Genomic DNA, 16,270 nt, shown 5'->3' with positions numbered 1-16,270 from the left:
TATGGCTCAGTCACTTTGCTCAGAGAGAGAGATAGAGAGAGAGAAAGAGAGAGAAGGGGGGAGAGAAAGAGAAGGAGTGACAGAGAGAGAGAGAGAGACAGGGGGAGAGAGAAATGCCATAGGGCTGGGAGAGAGACAGTGCCATAGGGTTAAAAAGGAGAGAGAGAGAGAGAGAGAGAGAGAGAAGGGGAGAAAGAGAGGAGGAGGAGGAGGAGGAGGAGGAGAGAAAGCGATGCCATAGAGCCAAGAGGGAGAGAGAGAGAGAGAAGGGGAGAGAAAGCGAGACAGAAATGCCATAGGGCTGAGAGAGAGAGAGAGAAGTGGGGAGAGAGGGAGAGAGAGATGGGGAGGGAGAGAGAGATACCATAGGACGGAGAGAAGGAGGGAAAGAGAGAGAGAGAGAAGTGGGGAGAGATGGAGAGAGAGAGAGATGCCATAGAGCTGAGAGAAGGAGGGAAAGAGAGAGAGAGAGAAGTGGGGAGAGAGAGAGAGAGAGAGATGCCATAGGGCTGAGAGAGAGAGAAGTGGGGAGAGAGAAGGAGCGAAAGAGGGGGAGAGATGGGGAGGGAGAGATAGACACCATAGGCCCGATGAGGTGGCCCTAGAGGAGGGAGGGAGGGAGGGAGGGAGGGGGAGGGGAGCGCACTGCTCTCCCACTGGCTGTGTCAGCCATGTTCATTTCAATAAAACATGGCAGGAATGTTGGGCATGGCCTACTAATGTAGCGCACGCTACTGCCACCGGGGGGAGTGGGCCACTAGTGCCAGTTATGGGCTAGGCTGTCATGGCATGCAGAGGGTGACCTGTGTGTGTGTGTGTGTGTGTGTGTGTGTGTGTGTGTGTGTGTGTGTGTGTGTGTGTGTGTGTGTGTGTGTGTGTGGCATATGTGTAATTTCCATCTATGTACCAGGCTGTTATGGCATGCGGAGGGTAGCAAACGTGTGTGTGTGTGTGTGTGTGTGTATAGCACATGTGTAACTACTTCCATCTATGTGCCAGGCTGTCATGGCATGCTCAAATGTATGTGTGTGTACTGTATGTGTATAAACCTACCTAGAGGTCATCAGCTGTAGACTGTAGGCTGAGGCTGTGGTCCATCAGCTGTTTGACCTTTCACCTCTGTTCTCCGTCCACTCCAGGATAAAGAGTATGTGGGCTTCGCCACTCTACCCAACCAGGTGCACAGGAAGTCTGTCAAGAAGGGCTTTGACTTCACCCTGATGGTGGCAGGTAAGGCGCGCGCGCACACACACACACACACACACACACACACACACACACACAGACAGACACACACAGTATCTCTAATATGGGACCAGACCTCCACATTTTTAATCATTGATGATTACTGAAGTAATCCGATGAAGTGCAGTGCTCTGCCGCAACAGCAAACGGACTTGTATTCCAACAAGCATGCTTGATGTTATTGTGTCCTGTCTATTCCATGACCTTCATGGTCGCCATTGTGATTTTAAACATCCAAGAGCTCAGTTGTTACTGTAGCTCTAGTCTGCTCAACCTCGTCCTAAAAATGCATGCCTGAAAAAAAAAACCAGGAGGTGAGGACTGAGGAGCTTTATCTGGGCCAAATCCACGCTTAATCTGGGACGTACTGTTTTCAGAACCAGCCTCTATCACTCCTTACATTCCTGCATGCTGCATAACAGGTCCATTGGGCATTTCGGTGTGTGTGTGTGTTTCTCACTGTGATCTCCTGCACTGGGCTTTCAGGAGAGTCTGGCTTGGGAAAGTCCACTCTGGTGAACAGCCTGTTTCTCACGGACCTGCACAAGGACAGGAAACTACTGAATGCTGAAGGTGAGACCACAGAGAGACCTCTGTCATTCCTCTACGATTACAGAAGAATGCATTCTGTGTGGAATGGAATCAGTGTGTTAAGTGTGGGTGAGTGTGCCAGTGTGTAAGTGTGTGTAAGTGAGTTAGTGTGAGTGTGTGTGTGTGTGTGTGTGTGTTTGTGTGAGCTAGTGTGTAAGCGAGCCAGTGTCTAAGTGTGTAGGTGTGTTTGTGTGTACGTATGTCGGTGTGTAAGTGTATAAGTGTGCTAGTGTGTGTATGTGTGTGTGTGTGTGTGTGTGTGTGTGTGTGTGTGTCCCTGTCTAACCCTGAAACACAGCTAGTGGGATGAGAGAAAGGGCTGCAGAACTACTCACTGCCTCATCTACAAGAAACCATTTTCATAATTCAACACTCGTTCTGAGAATGGTGATATTAAGCCTTCATTCTAGTTCTTAATTCCATCAACCTGCAGGTGTCGGGACTGGGACCAATACTCATATGTAGTGTGTGTATGTATGCGGTCAAAACAACATTTTAATTGTCAAAAAACACCCCCTAAATATCTACCTCCTGAACATGGCTGTTGAAAGATGTGGGTGTTGGAATAGAAAGAGAGACAAATTAATATTGTATTTTTGAGACTGTCCATTTTCCAGACTGACTGCCCGGGGGGCAGTACTGTCCTGCTGGCGTTCCATGTGTGTGTGTGGGCGTTGAAGCAGACAGTCAGTGTGTTCTCAGAGAAAAACAAGTATGGTACTGGCACACTTTCTTTCTCTAGTGCCATACAACACATTCTTGCACTTATGTAATGTTCTCCTCTCCCAACTACACCCAAAAGCCTACTGCAAGACCCCACATACTGTAAAGCACTATGGGTAATGTAGTCATTACAGGCAAGACTATAACAGAGAGCACTCTGAAACTGACCTATTTTCAGTTTTTATGAAAACACATACAGTATAATGATGAAACATACACTATTGTGCTCAAAGTTGCATTGGATTCAGGTGTCTTAGGGGCTAGTTGAATAAGAGGCTAATGGAGTACATTCAGTTTTAACATTGCAACCTGTGATGCTAACTGACTAGGGGCCATATCTTATCGTTATATCATGTCTTTTCGTCATGCACTCCTCTTCCATTGAACATTGTGGCTACGAGTGTGTTAATGAAACAAATATGTAGTCAGGCGCATGATCCAAAAAATGCTATCTTACACCCACTAAAAATCATTTCGCCACTGACCAAGAAAAAACTTGGTCTAGAGAAAAGCAGATAAAGTAACAGTGAAGACGCACTGTCATGAGACGTAAGCTGCAGCCCTTAGCAACGAGTCCCAGGCAATTGAGTCATTTTCAGAATGAAGAAGATAAAGATTTTATTAAAGATTTTTGTTTTTTAAGTCATTGGAACATTGGGGTAAGTTTTTCAGGCTATGTTTTTTCGATTGCAACCCCTTGTCAGTCAGTATAGTGAAAGTGAGTGAATAAACTGAGCGTAGAACTAGTTTGTTATTGCCTATGACACCCAGTGAAGTTTCAGTTCAGTTTGAGTTCAAATAATAGGCGACTGCAGATGTTGAGGGTATTTTACTAAAGCACAGGTTTACGAGTTTACAGGCTCACATGTTAGGCCCAAAACACACACATGACTGATTACAGTAAGAACATAAGAACAACCCTTTTGAACAATGCCACCGGCATCTGAACACAAAATGACATCGTTAAATTAGCGTGGATTGGCTTTAGAATGTGGACTGGCTTTAACTGTCTTTTAACTTTGAATCTCTTCTGACCACCAGGTGCTTCAGATGGCTCAAATATGGCCCTACAGTAGATCTGCCTTAAGATGATGCTGCTGCTGTTGCAGTGCCAAGTGGCATGTAGCCTCTACAGTGCATCTGTTAGGCAGTGATAGTGAAGCGGTGATGTTAACCTACTAGATCTGCTGAACATGATTAGCCTGGCACGCCTTCCCAGTGACGTAACACCTTCGGTGTTGCTGTCGCTGGTCTGGTCAACTGCTAATCGGGAAGGATTTCTGAATTCCCCAAATCTGCGGAACTGCCCCCTTTGGTCGAGAACCAATCAACTCTGAGCAGCTCCAACGGCTCTGGGTAGAGGCGTGTTCAAGGCAGAGGAAAGAGTGTTGTTATTGGTTTAAACTCGGCGAACCGCTTTCTGACATTGACCAGTAGCAAATCGAGGCACTTAAAGGAGGCGGGTCAACCAAGCGCTTGGAGAAACCGTGTAGCACAGGCTCTTGGTCAGGCTAAAGTCTTGCAGAGCCCTTCAAGTCGATGGCAATCAGGCTAGAACATGATTGCTGTTTCAACAAAAACAGACTCTGTAGTGTTGTCAATAGACGGACGGTGCAGGGCTGGCTTTGGCAAACTAGATCTTCTGTTGGATGCTGCTGCGCCGATGAGACCAAAACATCTTCTAATTAACAGATGAATGTAAACAAATGAGTGATGTTCTGGAGGGTTCTGAGCGGGTTCTGCGAAGGTTCTGTGCAGGTTCTGTGCTGCACTGATTTGAGTGTGGCCATGCAGAGAACTGCTGTAACGGGCCCGAATATAGTCGTGCATCTCTGTCCCCCACACACGTCAGAATTGCGTCATGAGCGCCACAAACGACGATGTCGTGTGCCTCCCAACAACGTCTTCGACGCACGTAAACGTTTCGTGCACAGTATGGGAGTATGCCACTCCCTTAATAAGACTCAGCTGGACACAGCTGCCGCCTCCGCACTCACACAAAGGGAGGCTTGCTGCCTCTGCAGCATGTAGACACGATAGACAAGGAACAGCATCGACCGCACCTGCCGTGCTGCAGACAGAACTTGACAGGTGGTGTTGGGGGTGGGCGGTGTGTGAACAAAACAAAAACTCTTTTGCGGAATGGAGTGAGTTCACAAGTCAGTCGGAGTGACATGAGAGAACCGAGTGTTTTAGCAATGATGCATCAGGGGTGTGAAACTGCAGGAAAAAAAAAAACGCTCTCACAGAAACACACTCTGACAAAAGCTTTTTCCTGGAAGGACAATTACAGGAAATGGATACGATCCAGTGTTTTTTTTTTAAGTGGAACTTGCTTTTATATATTGTCTAGATGGTACAGACAGTGTGTGTGTGTGTGTGTGTGTGTGTGTGTGTGTGTGTGTGTGTGTGTGTGTGTGGCACCAGTATGTTAGGTGCGGTATGTTAGGGAGATTTGCTAGTCCATTTGGTGTATCAGGCTCAGACATGTTCTTGACATTTAAGAAAATCAGTCGATGGACTTCTAAAGGTTAACCCACAAATGAAGTGTCAATATCAGTCTTTGGTGGTGGTGTGGAGGCTGCATTTCTTTCCCTTTTCATTTTCAATACGCTGGCCAGGAAAAGCCCATCATTGCAGTTTAAACCCCATCCCTGTGCAGCTTAAACCCCCTGCATTGCAGCCTAAACCCCCTGCATTGCAGCCTAAACCCCAGTCCACTGCAGACTAAACCCCAGTTCATTGCACCCTAAACCTAAGTCCACTGCAGCCTAAACCCCAGCCCACTGCAGCTTAAACCCCAACCCACTGCAGCTTAAACCCCAGACAACTGCAGCTTAAACCCCAGCCCACTGCAGCCTAAACCCAAGCCCACTGCAGCTTAAACCCCAACCCACTGCAGCCTAAACCCCAACCCACTGCAGCCTAAACCCCAGCCCACTGCAGCCTAAACCCCAGCCCACTGCAGCTTAAACCCCAATCCACTGCAGCTTAAACCCCAGCCCACTGCAGCCTACACCCTAGTGCCTGTAGTCCTCTGGCGTTTCTGCTGCTCACGCTGACTTTCTGTCCTGCATCTCCAGAGCGGATCAGCCAGACGGTGGAGATCACCAAGCACACCGTGGACATCGAGGAGAAGGGGGTGAAGCTCAAACTGACCATCGTGGACACGCCTGGCTTTGGGGACGCCGTCAACAACACAGAGTGGTTCGTGGGCATTTGTGACATATTGTGGTGGTCAGTGACTGTGACTGTGACTGTGACAGGGAATGAAGCGCCGGGACTTTTCATTTAAATTCACTGTTCACTTTTAAATCATTGTGGTGGTCAGTGATGGTGACTGTGACGGGGTGGAAGAAGCCCTTAGCCTTTTCATTTAAATTCACTGTTCAATTAAATCATTGTGGTGGTCAGTGACTGTGACTGTGACAGGGAATGAAGTGCCGGGACTTTTCATTTTTAAATTCACTGTTCACTTAAATCATTGTGGTGGTCAGTGATTGTGACTGTGACGGGGGGGAGGAGCCCTGAGACTTTTCATTTAAATTCACTCAGTTATTAATGTGGGTGCCAGATTGAAGCATGAAGCGGCGCTAGATATCTGCTGAAATGGGCCATTTATTCCCCAGCCTAATATGAGGGTTGTGAATGAGCATCTGAGCATGTTTTTGACAGACCAACTCTGCATGACTTCTATGTTAGCGCCAGAGTGGTAAAATGCTTTGTTCATCCTTTCTATATTATATACTGATACTAATACTACACTGTCTTGTACAGTACAATAATGCACCTTTCAGAATGCAGCTCAAAGTGCTTTATGTTTGTAAGATTTAAGAGTAGAGAAAAAATGATAATGATACATATTGAGGCTAGCACAGCAAGTTGTTGTTGCTGCCAAAGCATGCGTTAGCCTGAAAGGTTGTAGGTTCAAGTTCCAACTGCCACCGTTGTGCCCTTGAGCGAAGCACTTACTTAACCCCGATATGCTCAGGGGAGACAGGCATAGTCATAATTAACACAATGCAAGTCGCTTTGGATGAAAGCATCAGCCAAGAGAAGAGGTCAGTTGAGGTCAGTATATTTTAGTCAGTGATTGTCACAGTCAGTGAGCGCTGGTCTGTTGTAAGACACTGCTGCGGTTGATGCTGCTTCAGTAATGCAAGAGAGCATCATTGATCTTAACCAGCAGCTGTTTGTGCTGTTGTTTCTATTTTAATTACAGTCTCGCTACTGTAGCCCTATACTGCCAAATCAGCATTGTGAGTTAGCGCTTGAGGAAATGGTGGCCTTGTGGTAAGCCTCAGACGTGAGCTATATGCTGCACCTCAAAGTGTTCAAAAGCGAGGTCAAAACCTTGGCACTGTCTTGTTTCATTTTTGGTTCTCAGAGAAATAAGCATTATTATTACAGTTGTGTTATACAGTTACCGAAACGAGTTAGCCAGCCTTTAAATGTAGCAAAGAAATCATACCACACTGTCACAAGCCATCACAGTGGGACAGAATAGTCCTATGCACATAATTATTCTAAACTTATATTATTATCATGATAAATAACTGTTCTTTACATCAGTTGTAATGACCAGTGGTCCTTTGTCCGGTCACAGCTGGAAGACGATAACGGACTACGTGGACCAGCAGTTTGAGCAGTACTTCAGAGACGAGAGCGGCCTCAACAGGAAGAACATCCAGGACAACCGCGTCCACTGCTGCCTCTACTTCATCCCCCCGTTTGGCCACGGGTAACATCACACACTCACACACTCACACTCTCCTGGCCATGGGTAACTTCACACACTCACACACTCACACGCACACTCTCCTGAGCACAGGTAACTTCACACACCAACACTCTCACTAACACTCTCCTGAGCACAGGTAACTTCACACACCAACACTCTCACTAACACTCTCCTGAGAACAGGTTAGCATCACGCACACACAAACTTCACACTCCTGGGCACCAGTGAGCACCACACAGCATAGAACCACACTGAACTTTAGGAGGAGTACAAGTTGTACGCTGCTGCTATTAGTAGAAACGATTAGACCTCCAATTATGATCACTATTACTATACTATTACTATTACCATAATCACCATTACCACACCTTACTTGTGCTATTTCTATTACTATTATGAGTTATTACCACAGTCTCTGTTCCTGCTGTTATCACTATTACAGAATGCTATTACGGTAAGTACTACTGGCTCCATAGCAGTAATTGTGGTGATTAGTGTTAGTGAGCAGCACTCACTAGTCATGGGAGGGGTGTACTGTAGGAATGCTGATATTAGCGCAGGCAGCTGCGTCATTGTGAACAGGAAGATCAGACGGACTACAGTGTGTTTTTTTAAAACTGATTTGACCTCTGACCTCTCAGCCTGCGTCCCGTGGACGTGGAGTTCATGAAGGCCCTGCAGGAGAAGGTCAGCATCGTGCCCCTCATCTCCAAGGCCGACTGCCTGACGCCAACGGAGATACGCAGGATGAAGGACAGGGTGAGTGGGCAGACTGGGCACGGCTACGTGCCGTCCTCTGAGTCACTCGTTCTCTATGCTGGGGGACACACGGAAATCTACCGCAGAAACGCAAAGAGGCCATTCATCTCAAGATAACTGTATAATAAGTGCTGTGTAATTGGATAAAAAAAAGTATTTTCGCACAAATTTAAATCATAATTTACATTTGAATTGGCATGAATTACATTAATATAATGTAGATGAAGATTAAGATTTTGGAATTATAGTAGGGTATCTGCATATTAGTATTTTGTGTTATATGAAATTAGGGTTTTGGGCCAAGAGATGGGGTTGGGGTGAACTAATAAAGACTCTGTAATTTATAAGCTCTTGTTTGTGCCCAGAAGCGATAATGTTTAAAACATCTTCCCCTTTATTCAGAAGAAGCTCATAAATCCTCCAAAAACTCATCTCCCTAGAAGCACTCTCGTGCGTTTCTGCTTGATTGCGTTTCGTTTGTTTTGTCTCTGCTTTGTTTGTGTTTACTTGCCACCTTCACCGCTGTCATGGCTGTCCTTTCTGGCTGACGTAAATCGCTGAGCTCATGGTTACGCCAGGCCTCGGTGGAACACTGGCTGATTTTCCACTGTTTTCTTTCTCTCTTTTTCTCATTGACCCCCCCCCCCTCTTCCTCCTCCTCCTCCTCCTGCTCTCGCTCTCTCAAGGTGAGGGATGAGATTGAGCAATTTGGGATCAAGGTGTACCAGTTTCCAGACTGTGATTCTGACGAGGATGAAGAGTTTAAGCAGCAGGATCGGGAACTGAAGGCAAGCAAGAAACACCAGAACCTGGCTAGCTCCACACTGTACAAATGATTATCGAATCCTAGACATAACATAACGTGACCCAGTCAAGCCATCTTGTTTTTAAATTAAGTTGTTAAGTGAAGTTGCCAAGTTATGTCAAGTTAACTTGTATCAATGTGCAATATCAAATTTATTACACAGACATTTGACACTACTCACTGACATGACTCAGCTGAGGCACCAGGATGATTTATATATAGGCTACAGTACATAATTGTTGTATATATTATTCATAATTCTTCACAGTGTGAGTGTGGAACAGATGTGGCTCTGACACGGCCCAGCACGCTCGGTGTGTCTGTGTATCGTGCTGCTTGTGATAGATTAGCATGCCGACCGTTGTCATCATTAATCTGGAACGTTCTTATCTGGCGGAGCGACCCTGAGGACGGCCGGTTCTGGCCTTTCACAGAACCGGCCGTGCGGGACGGAACGGGTCCGCTCAAACGCAGCGCTTTAATGTGGCCTACAGTACAAGGTTACGCAAGTCCTAGTGCATAATCCACTGAGACGCACGGAGCAGAATGTGACATGCACATTAGCTTAATGCATTTCCTCAGCTGTGTTCTTAGGACTAAAGGTTCTGCTCTCCAAATGTTGCGCAAATAAAAACAACAGAGGGATTACACAAACAAGCAAACGTAAACAGATAAACAAGAGCTGAGTTGTATATCTACCAGACCAGAGAATGTTGCCTATTGACTGCTGTGGACACTAAACTGTAACCTTTGACCTTTAGGAGAGCACCCCTTTTGCAGTGATTGGGAGCAACACTGTGGTCGAGGCAAGAGGCCAGAGGGTCCGAGGCCGACTCTACCCCTGGGGCATCGTGGAAGGTGGGCACAGGAGACTATATGTTATTCTATAAGAGGGGCATCGTGGAAGTTGGGCACAGGAGACTCTATTATACTCTATAAGAGGGGCATCGTGGAAGGTGGGCACACTAGACTATGTTACTTTATCAGTGGGGCATCGTGGAAGGTGGGCACAGGAGACTCTATTATACTCTATAAGAGGGGCATCCTGGAAGTTGGGTACTGGAGACTATGTTACTCTATCAGTGGGGCATCATGGAAGGTGGGCACAGGAGACTATTATACTCTATAAGAGGGGCATCCTGGAAGTTGGGTACAGGAGACTATGTTATTCTATAAGAGGGGCATCATGTAAGGTGGGCAGCGGAGACTATGTTACTCTATCAGTGGGGCATCGTGGAAGGTGGGCACAGGAGACTATATTACTCTATCAGTGGGCATCATGGAAGGTGTGCACAGGAGACTATGTTACTCTATCAGTGGGGCATCGTGGAAGGTGGGCACAGGAGACTATGTTACTCTATCAGTGACAGTGGGCATCATGTAAGGTGGGCACAGGAGACTCTACTATACTCTATCAGTGCAGTCAATGGAAAATGGCAGCTGCTTGAGGTTGTTATCTTGGAGGCAGGGTACAGATGGCTTCGTTATCAGTGCAGTGTATGGAACATGACAGCTATTCAAGGCTGAGTTGCAGTCTATGGGAAATGACAGCTCTTTAGGGAGGGGTGGAGTCACGGAGAGAGAGAGTTACGAGTCGCAATATTCTTTGATGTCTCGCTGTCACACAATCAAAAGGTTCCAACGTGGATGCTGGAGGGCGTCATCTAGTAGCTTGTTGACTACAGACCAAAATGATTGCAGCTCCAAAACTCCCATAATCCGGAAACTGGCTCGGAAAAAGCGCCGCCATCTTTTTCCGATGGTCTCTCATGGGAGTGTTAGCGCTCTGTTTTCTCTGCCGCTCTGAGTGGGGCATTGCTGAAGGAGGCATATATACTGTATGACTCTATTCTATACTTAATGCTTTTTAAGGGAAATGACAGCTCTTTAGTTAGATCCCATAGATAAAACCATTCCTCTGTTGAAAGCTTTGTTCTGAAGAGTCCTTTATGGAAGCATCTGTTAGAGTTTTAAAGCCCATAACTGCTTCAAACTTCGGCAGCACTCTTGTAAATGACCTCACATTAAACACCTACTCCACATCATGCACTTTGATATTTACCATTCTGTATTTTTATTGCACTTCGACATTTACCGTTCTGTATTTTTATTGCACTTTGATGTTTGTTGACAGTGGAGAATCCGTCCCATTGTGACTTTGTGAAGTTGCGAAACATGCTGATCCGCACGCACATGCACGACCTGAAGGACATCACCTGCGACGTCCACTACGAGAACTACAGAGCGCAGTGCATCCAGCAGATGACCAGGTGCACAGAAACAAACGTCTCATTTCATTGGATCACGCAAAACATGACTGAGAGTAAAATAACCATAGTTTATAATTGTGATATAATTTGTACCGCATCGTTGTCAGCATCAATTCACATCAAGGCATTTTCTCCTGTCAGTGTGTGTGACGTTGATGTGCCTCTGTAATATCAGTCTCCGTCTGTCAGAGCTTTTGCTTGTCTCCTTTGATCTGTCACATACAGTATGGCTGTGCTGCTTCTGCAGCAGTTTTTGTCCGAGACGAGGCTTTGTGTCTCTCTCTTCGTCTGTCTGATCCCCTGTGTTTCCCGTTTGCCCGGAGCAGCAAGCTGACGCAGGACAACCGCGTGGAGAGCCCCATCCCCATCCTGCCCATCTCCACTCCGGACGTGGAGACGGAGAAGCTGATCAAGATGAAAGACGAGGAGGTAGGCAGACCACACACCTCTTTCCTCACATCGACAGCAGCAGGCTGGGGTCGTGAAATGTTCCTTTTCACTTCAAAAATCTCTTTCATGCATGGTTTCCTTTTAAAAGTCTTTCTTTACAAATGTTCTCAAAGGCCTATTTGGTGGTGAAGAAAACTCTCCCCCTGTGAGTCTGATACCTTTAGAAAAGGTGTACAAAGCCTCCTCTTTCTAGGTTCTAACACTGCATCGCAACTGGCCCACTTCCACCTCTATATTAAACTTCTATATCAATGGATTCTTTTATAGAAAAAAAGCTGATGGTTGATCTTTTTTGCAAAGGCCCATTTTACTTTACTGTTTTGTTGTCGGCAGTTGCCTTAATCATACAATTCTGGCCAATAAAAGCAAACTGTGAAACAGCGCCAGTTCTCTACAAAGACCATTAGGCACAGCAAATATGCTGAGTTGGAGGTAGCAAGATTGAATTAATTTGATTAATTTCTCCCAGAGCAGTATTTATCCACTACTCTGGACGGCCTTAAATCCAAGCCAAATTGAGAGCGCATGGTATGAATGCACTGCAATACAGCGTTGTTTCTGCCATCGCACGTCTCTGGGTCGCTGATCTGTATAATTCATATGAGGCCACCCTGGCTGGCTGGATTCCTTGAGACTTGTTGTTATTGTCAGAACTAATAATGATCCACTCCAGGGTTTAGTTTCAGCAGACTGGCAGACTGACAGACAGACAGTAGTCTCGCCCTGGTGTGGCCTCTCTCTCTCTCTCTCTCTCTCTCTCTCTCTCTCTCTCTCTCTCTCTCTCTCTCTCTCTCTCTCGACCATCCTCAGCTGTCCTGAGCTTTCACTCGGCCGCTGTGGGCTGCAGAACAGCCCGTTCCCTGCGGGTGGAGAACTATGAATTATACAGACAGGACGCAGTGCTGAGCGGCACAGCGCGGGGGAGAGGCTCTATGACTTACCATGGCTGTGTGTCTCTTCTCCTCTCTTCTTTTATCCTCTCTCTGTTCTTCTGTGCTCTGTCACTCTGTACATCTAAATCTGGTGATCCATTTATCTCTCTTTCTCTCTCTCTTTCTTTCTCTCTCTGTCTTTCTTTATCTCTCTCTCTCTCTGTTGTGCTCCACTCCACATGTGCTCATTTCATTTTTTCATTGTTTCCTCTCTCTCTCTCTCTGTGATAGATAGATAGATAGATAGATAGATAGATAGATAGATAGATAGATACTTTATTGATCCCCAAGGGGAAATTCAAGTGTGTGCGTGTCCTTGTGTGTCTCAGCTGAGGAGGATGCAGGAGATGTTGCAGAAGATGCAGCAGCAGATGCACGAACAGGACCTGTGAGAAGACCTCAGTGACCAGATGCACTGACCAGCCCCATCAGAGGACGTTGGTGACGATGACGAGGTGTACAAGCTGGGACCGGAGAAGTTTGAATCGGAGAGATGACCAAAGCAGCGGAGATCAACAGATGTCGGAGCAGAGAGGAATAACAGCCAGGGAAAAATGTGCTCGACACACCATGGAGAAAACACATACAGTACATTAGCATAAACACACAGCCAAGGAAGACACACTGGACACACCATGTGCAAAATACACACATTATGCATAAATACACACAGTCAAGGAACACACCTGACACACCGTGCATAAACTATAGGCACTATGCATACACATACACAAACACGCACACACACATAATTACAGTCACACTGCAGGATATTCTCTTTTTACAGAGCAAACACTATACACTACGCACATATTCAGTCAATTTCACATGGAAAACAAACCTCTGTATTTCCATAATACACTGGAAACAGACACACTCACACTCACAAACACAAAACTTGCACGCACACACACACACACACACACACACACACACACACACACACACATCCTGGATAGACATCAAAAACCGCAAACATTACTCAACATCCAAGGAGTTGACTGTAAACAAACACCACACCACTCTGTGCTTAGAAAGAGACAGTCAACTCAAAGCACACACACACACACACACACACACACACACACACACACACACACATACACCTTATCAGTTATTTATTGATTGCTTTTGCACATGAGTGGAGTTGTGTTAGACTAGAGAATGGAATGACACTTCCAATGTGACTATGTTTGTGATTGCACTGCTGCCCTAGGTGTGCAGATTACAGTTTTCTATTTATGCTTTAGTTTAGACTTGTTTTAGATTTGTTCGACTTTTAGATGTTATTTTGTGGTAGCACACAGTAGTGTAGTACATAGAGGCTGTGTGCGTGTGTGTGTGTGCGCGCGTGAGAGAGAGAGAGAGAGAGAGAGAGAGAGAGAGTGTATGTGTGTGTGTGTGTGTGTGTGTGTGTGTGTGAGAGAGAGAGAGAGAGAGAGAGAGAGAGAGAGAGAGAGTGTGTGTGTGTTGCACTTGTTGAAGAGAGTGGGGCCATATAGCATACTACTATGGTGGAGATTTTCAAAACTGCAACAGTAACTGGAGCAAACCAAACATGTAGCATGAGTCTCCCTCCTTGTCATGAAGGTGTGTGTCAGCTCAAAGCATTTTGTAACACTTTTTATAATTTTTCTACTTGAGTAGTTTAATTTATGTATGTGTGTATTTAAAAGTTTGGTATAACCTTAGGTACAATGTACTTACCCAAGCTGAACAACAAGGGGTTTAATACAATTTGCTTTTCATGTAAGAACATGCTATGACTACCTACTCCACCATACACTGCATTGACATTCAATCACTACTGACTTACATGAAAGTGTATTCTATTGTAATTAGTATGGTTTAAGGATATTGTATCACTAAGACTTCTGAACAAAGTGTAATCAATAGTTATACTTCAGTAATTTAAACATGATATTGGAGTCAATCTTTTGACTTTATAAAGGCCATATTTAAAAAAAAAAAATCAATAATGTAAAACCCACACTACTGGACCATGCTATTTAAGATAACCTAACATATTAATTTATTATTTTGTCTGTTTATTAGCCTTGCTGTTGTGATAGAACGAGATTAGGGGAGTAAGGCCTACACTTTAGTCTTGTTCTGTATGTGCATATTTCTGTGTTATTTATTTAAGTATTTTATTATTAAGTATGCTATTTTCATTCCATCTAAATCCCGTTGGCCTATTTCAGTTAATTGTAGGCTACTCTCAGTTGCTCTAGCCTGCTATGTAATATGGGGCTGATATTCTGTACTTACGGCATGTCGCAATCATCAGTGCAAATTCACTAGTAGCCTAGGCTACGCCTGTACAAGATACAATCTTTACTTGCAAGTTCCTTTTACTTTAACTTAATTGTAAGGCATGACTTCACAACTTTATGTTTTGGTATGCTGTCTTCTTCCCTTGTTTCTGCCTCTCTCACTAAAGACTACTTTGCAATATCAACTGGTGTCTTCATTATTGCACGATTTTTTCCTAAAAGTGGAGAAAAGTTTATTCTTTCAACTTAGGATTCTTTGTTAGCAGCATTGCTGCACAAAGATGTGCAGGCTAAATTAAATAAAAGATAAATAAATAAAAACAATTCTGTATGCCTACATTTTTTGTCAACATAGTAGACATTATAATTATAACTTAATAGATGTGTTAATGTGCAAAAAAGAAGAGCATTGTATAAAGCTGTTCTATAATTAGGCTACTAAAGCACATTATTTAGGCAAATTCAGTCGAGCACCTTCAGAGGCGGGCTGACATTTGACTGTTTCATCTCATCTCATTTAGGCTATTGAGGAAGGCACGCTCCCTATTCCTACCTAACCATATGCTTGCAGCGTCTAATGAACACATTGAATAATCTTCACACAGTTTGACAACATTAACATTGACCACAACATTAGACTGCTTAATTGACCGGTCATTTCACTCATCTCTCACAGGGCTACGCATCATCACTTCTTATTTTTATAATATGCACCGATGTGTTGGTCGGCAGCGGCTCCCTGTGTCATGATAGCTTCTACAAACAAATAAGACACACAATAATACACATTGCCATAGCAATTCACGTGGCCTGTCACACAAAGGCCATTTTTTGCGATCATGCGAGTGCATGCAAATGCATATTATTCTGCTGGGCCTCTCCCTGTGTCAGGCGCCTGAGGAGTACAAAGACCACACTGCAAATTCAGAGTTTACTAGCCCTGGCCCCACCCATCTATTTGTTTATTTAAAAGGGATCAATGCACATCAATCAACATTCTTTGTTTACACTCAAAATGTCAATGTGCCAGAGTTAGCAAAAGAGCTGTAGTCCCTTGGCAGGTCAACACATCATCACAATACATTATAAAAAGATCTTCTTTTAAGGGAAACCTCGCCTGGAACGCCATAGTTAATAACCGTTTCCCTCAGACAGGACAAATGTCAGGCCAATCAGTGATGAGAGGGGAAGATGAAACCTAAACGTATTGTGATAAACAGAGGCTGCAACACCTGCAAACATTAAAGCATGTATTTGGGGAAAACGCAGAAATGTGTTTACAGGATAGGCCTACTCTGCACATTCATTGTTTCCTAACTGTTGATGCTGTTTATTTCAGTTTGTAAAGTCTAGGCAAAGTATGAAGCCTAAAGACATGTATGAAGCCTATGAAGACAAATCAAGGTGATTGGCGAGGCTAGACCAATTGTAAGTTTTTCAAACGTTTCCCGGTGGAGCGTTACCAGACTCATTCATGC

The 16,270-nt window shown here is 44.8% G+C and overlaps 1 protein-coding gene across 1 annotated transcript; it reads left to right on the top strand.

The window, feature by feature from the left end:
* Positions 1–921: 921 nt before the first annotated feature.
* On the top strand, positions 922–14,990 carry septin5b (septin 5b). The gene is made up of 11 exons (XM_062554827.1): positions 922–930; positions 1,140–1,230; positions 1,732–1,818; positions 5,643–5,766; positions 7,166–7,300; positions 7,942–8,059; positions 8,746–8,847; positions 9,626–9,722; positions 10,999–11,134; positions 11,461–11,563; positions 12,846–14,990. Exons 1-11 carry the CDS (start codon positions 922–924, stop codon positions 12,906–12,908), a joined length of 1,065 nt encoding a protein of 354 aa, XP_062410811.1. The 3' UTR covers positions 12,909–14,990.
* Positions 14,991–16,270: the final 1,280 nt, after the last annotated feature.

The sequence above is a fragment of the Sardina pilchardus genome, chromosome 14 (genome assembly GCF_963854185.1).
Source record: "Sardina pilchardus chromosome 14, fSarPil1.1, whole genome shotgun sequence".
NCBI lineage: Eukaryota > Metazoa > Chordata > Actinopteri > Clupeiformes > Clupeidae > Sardina > Sardina pilchardus.
Note: the sequence above shows the minus strand (reverse complement) of the source record. Positions and strands in the feature narration are given on the sequence as shown.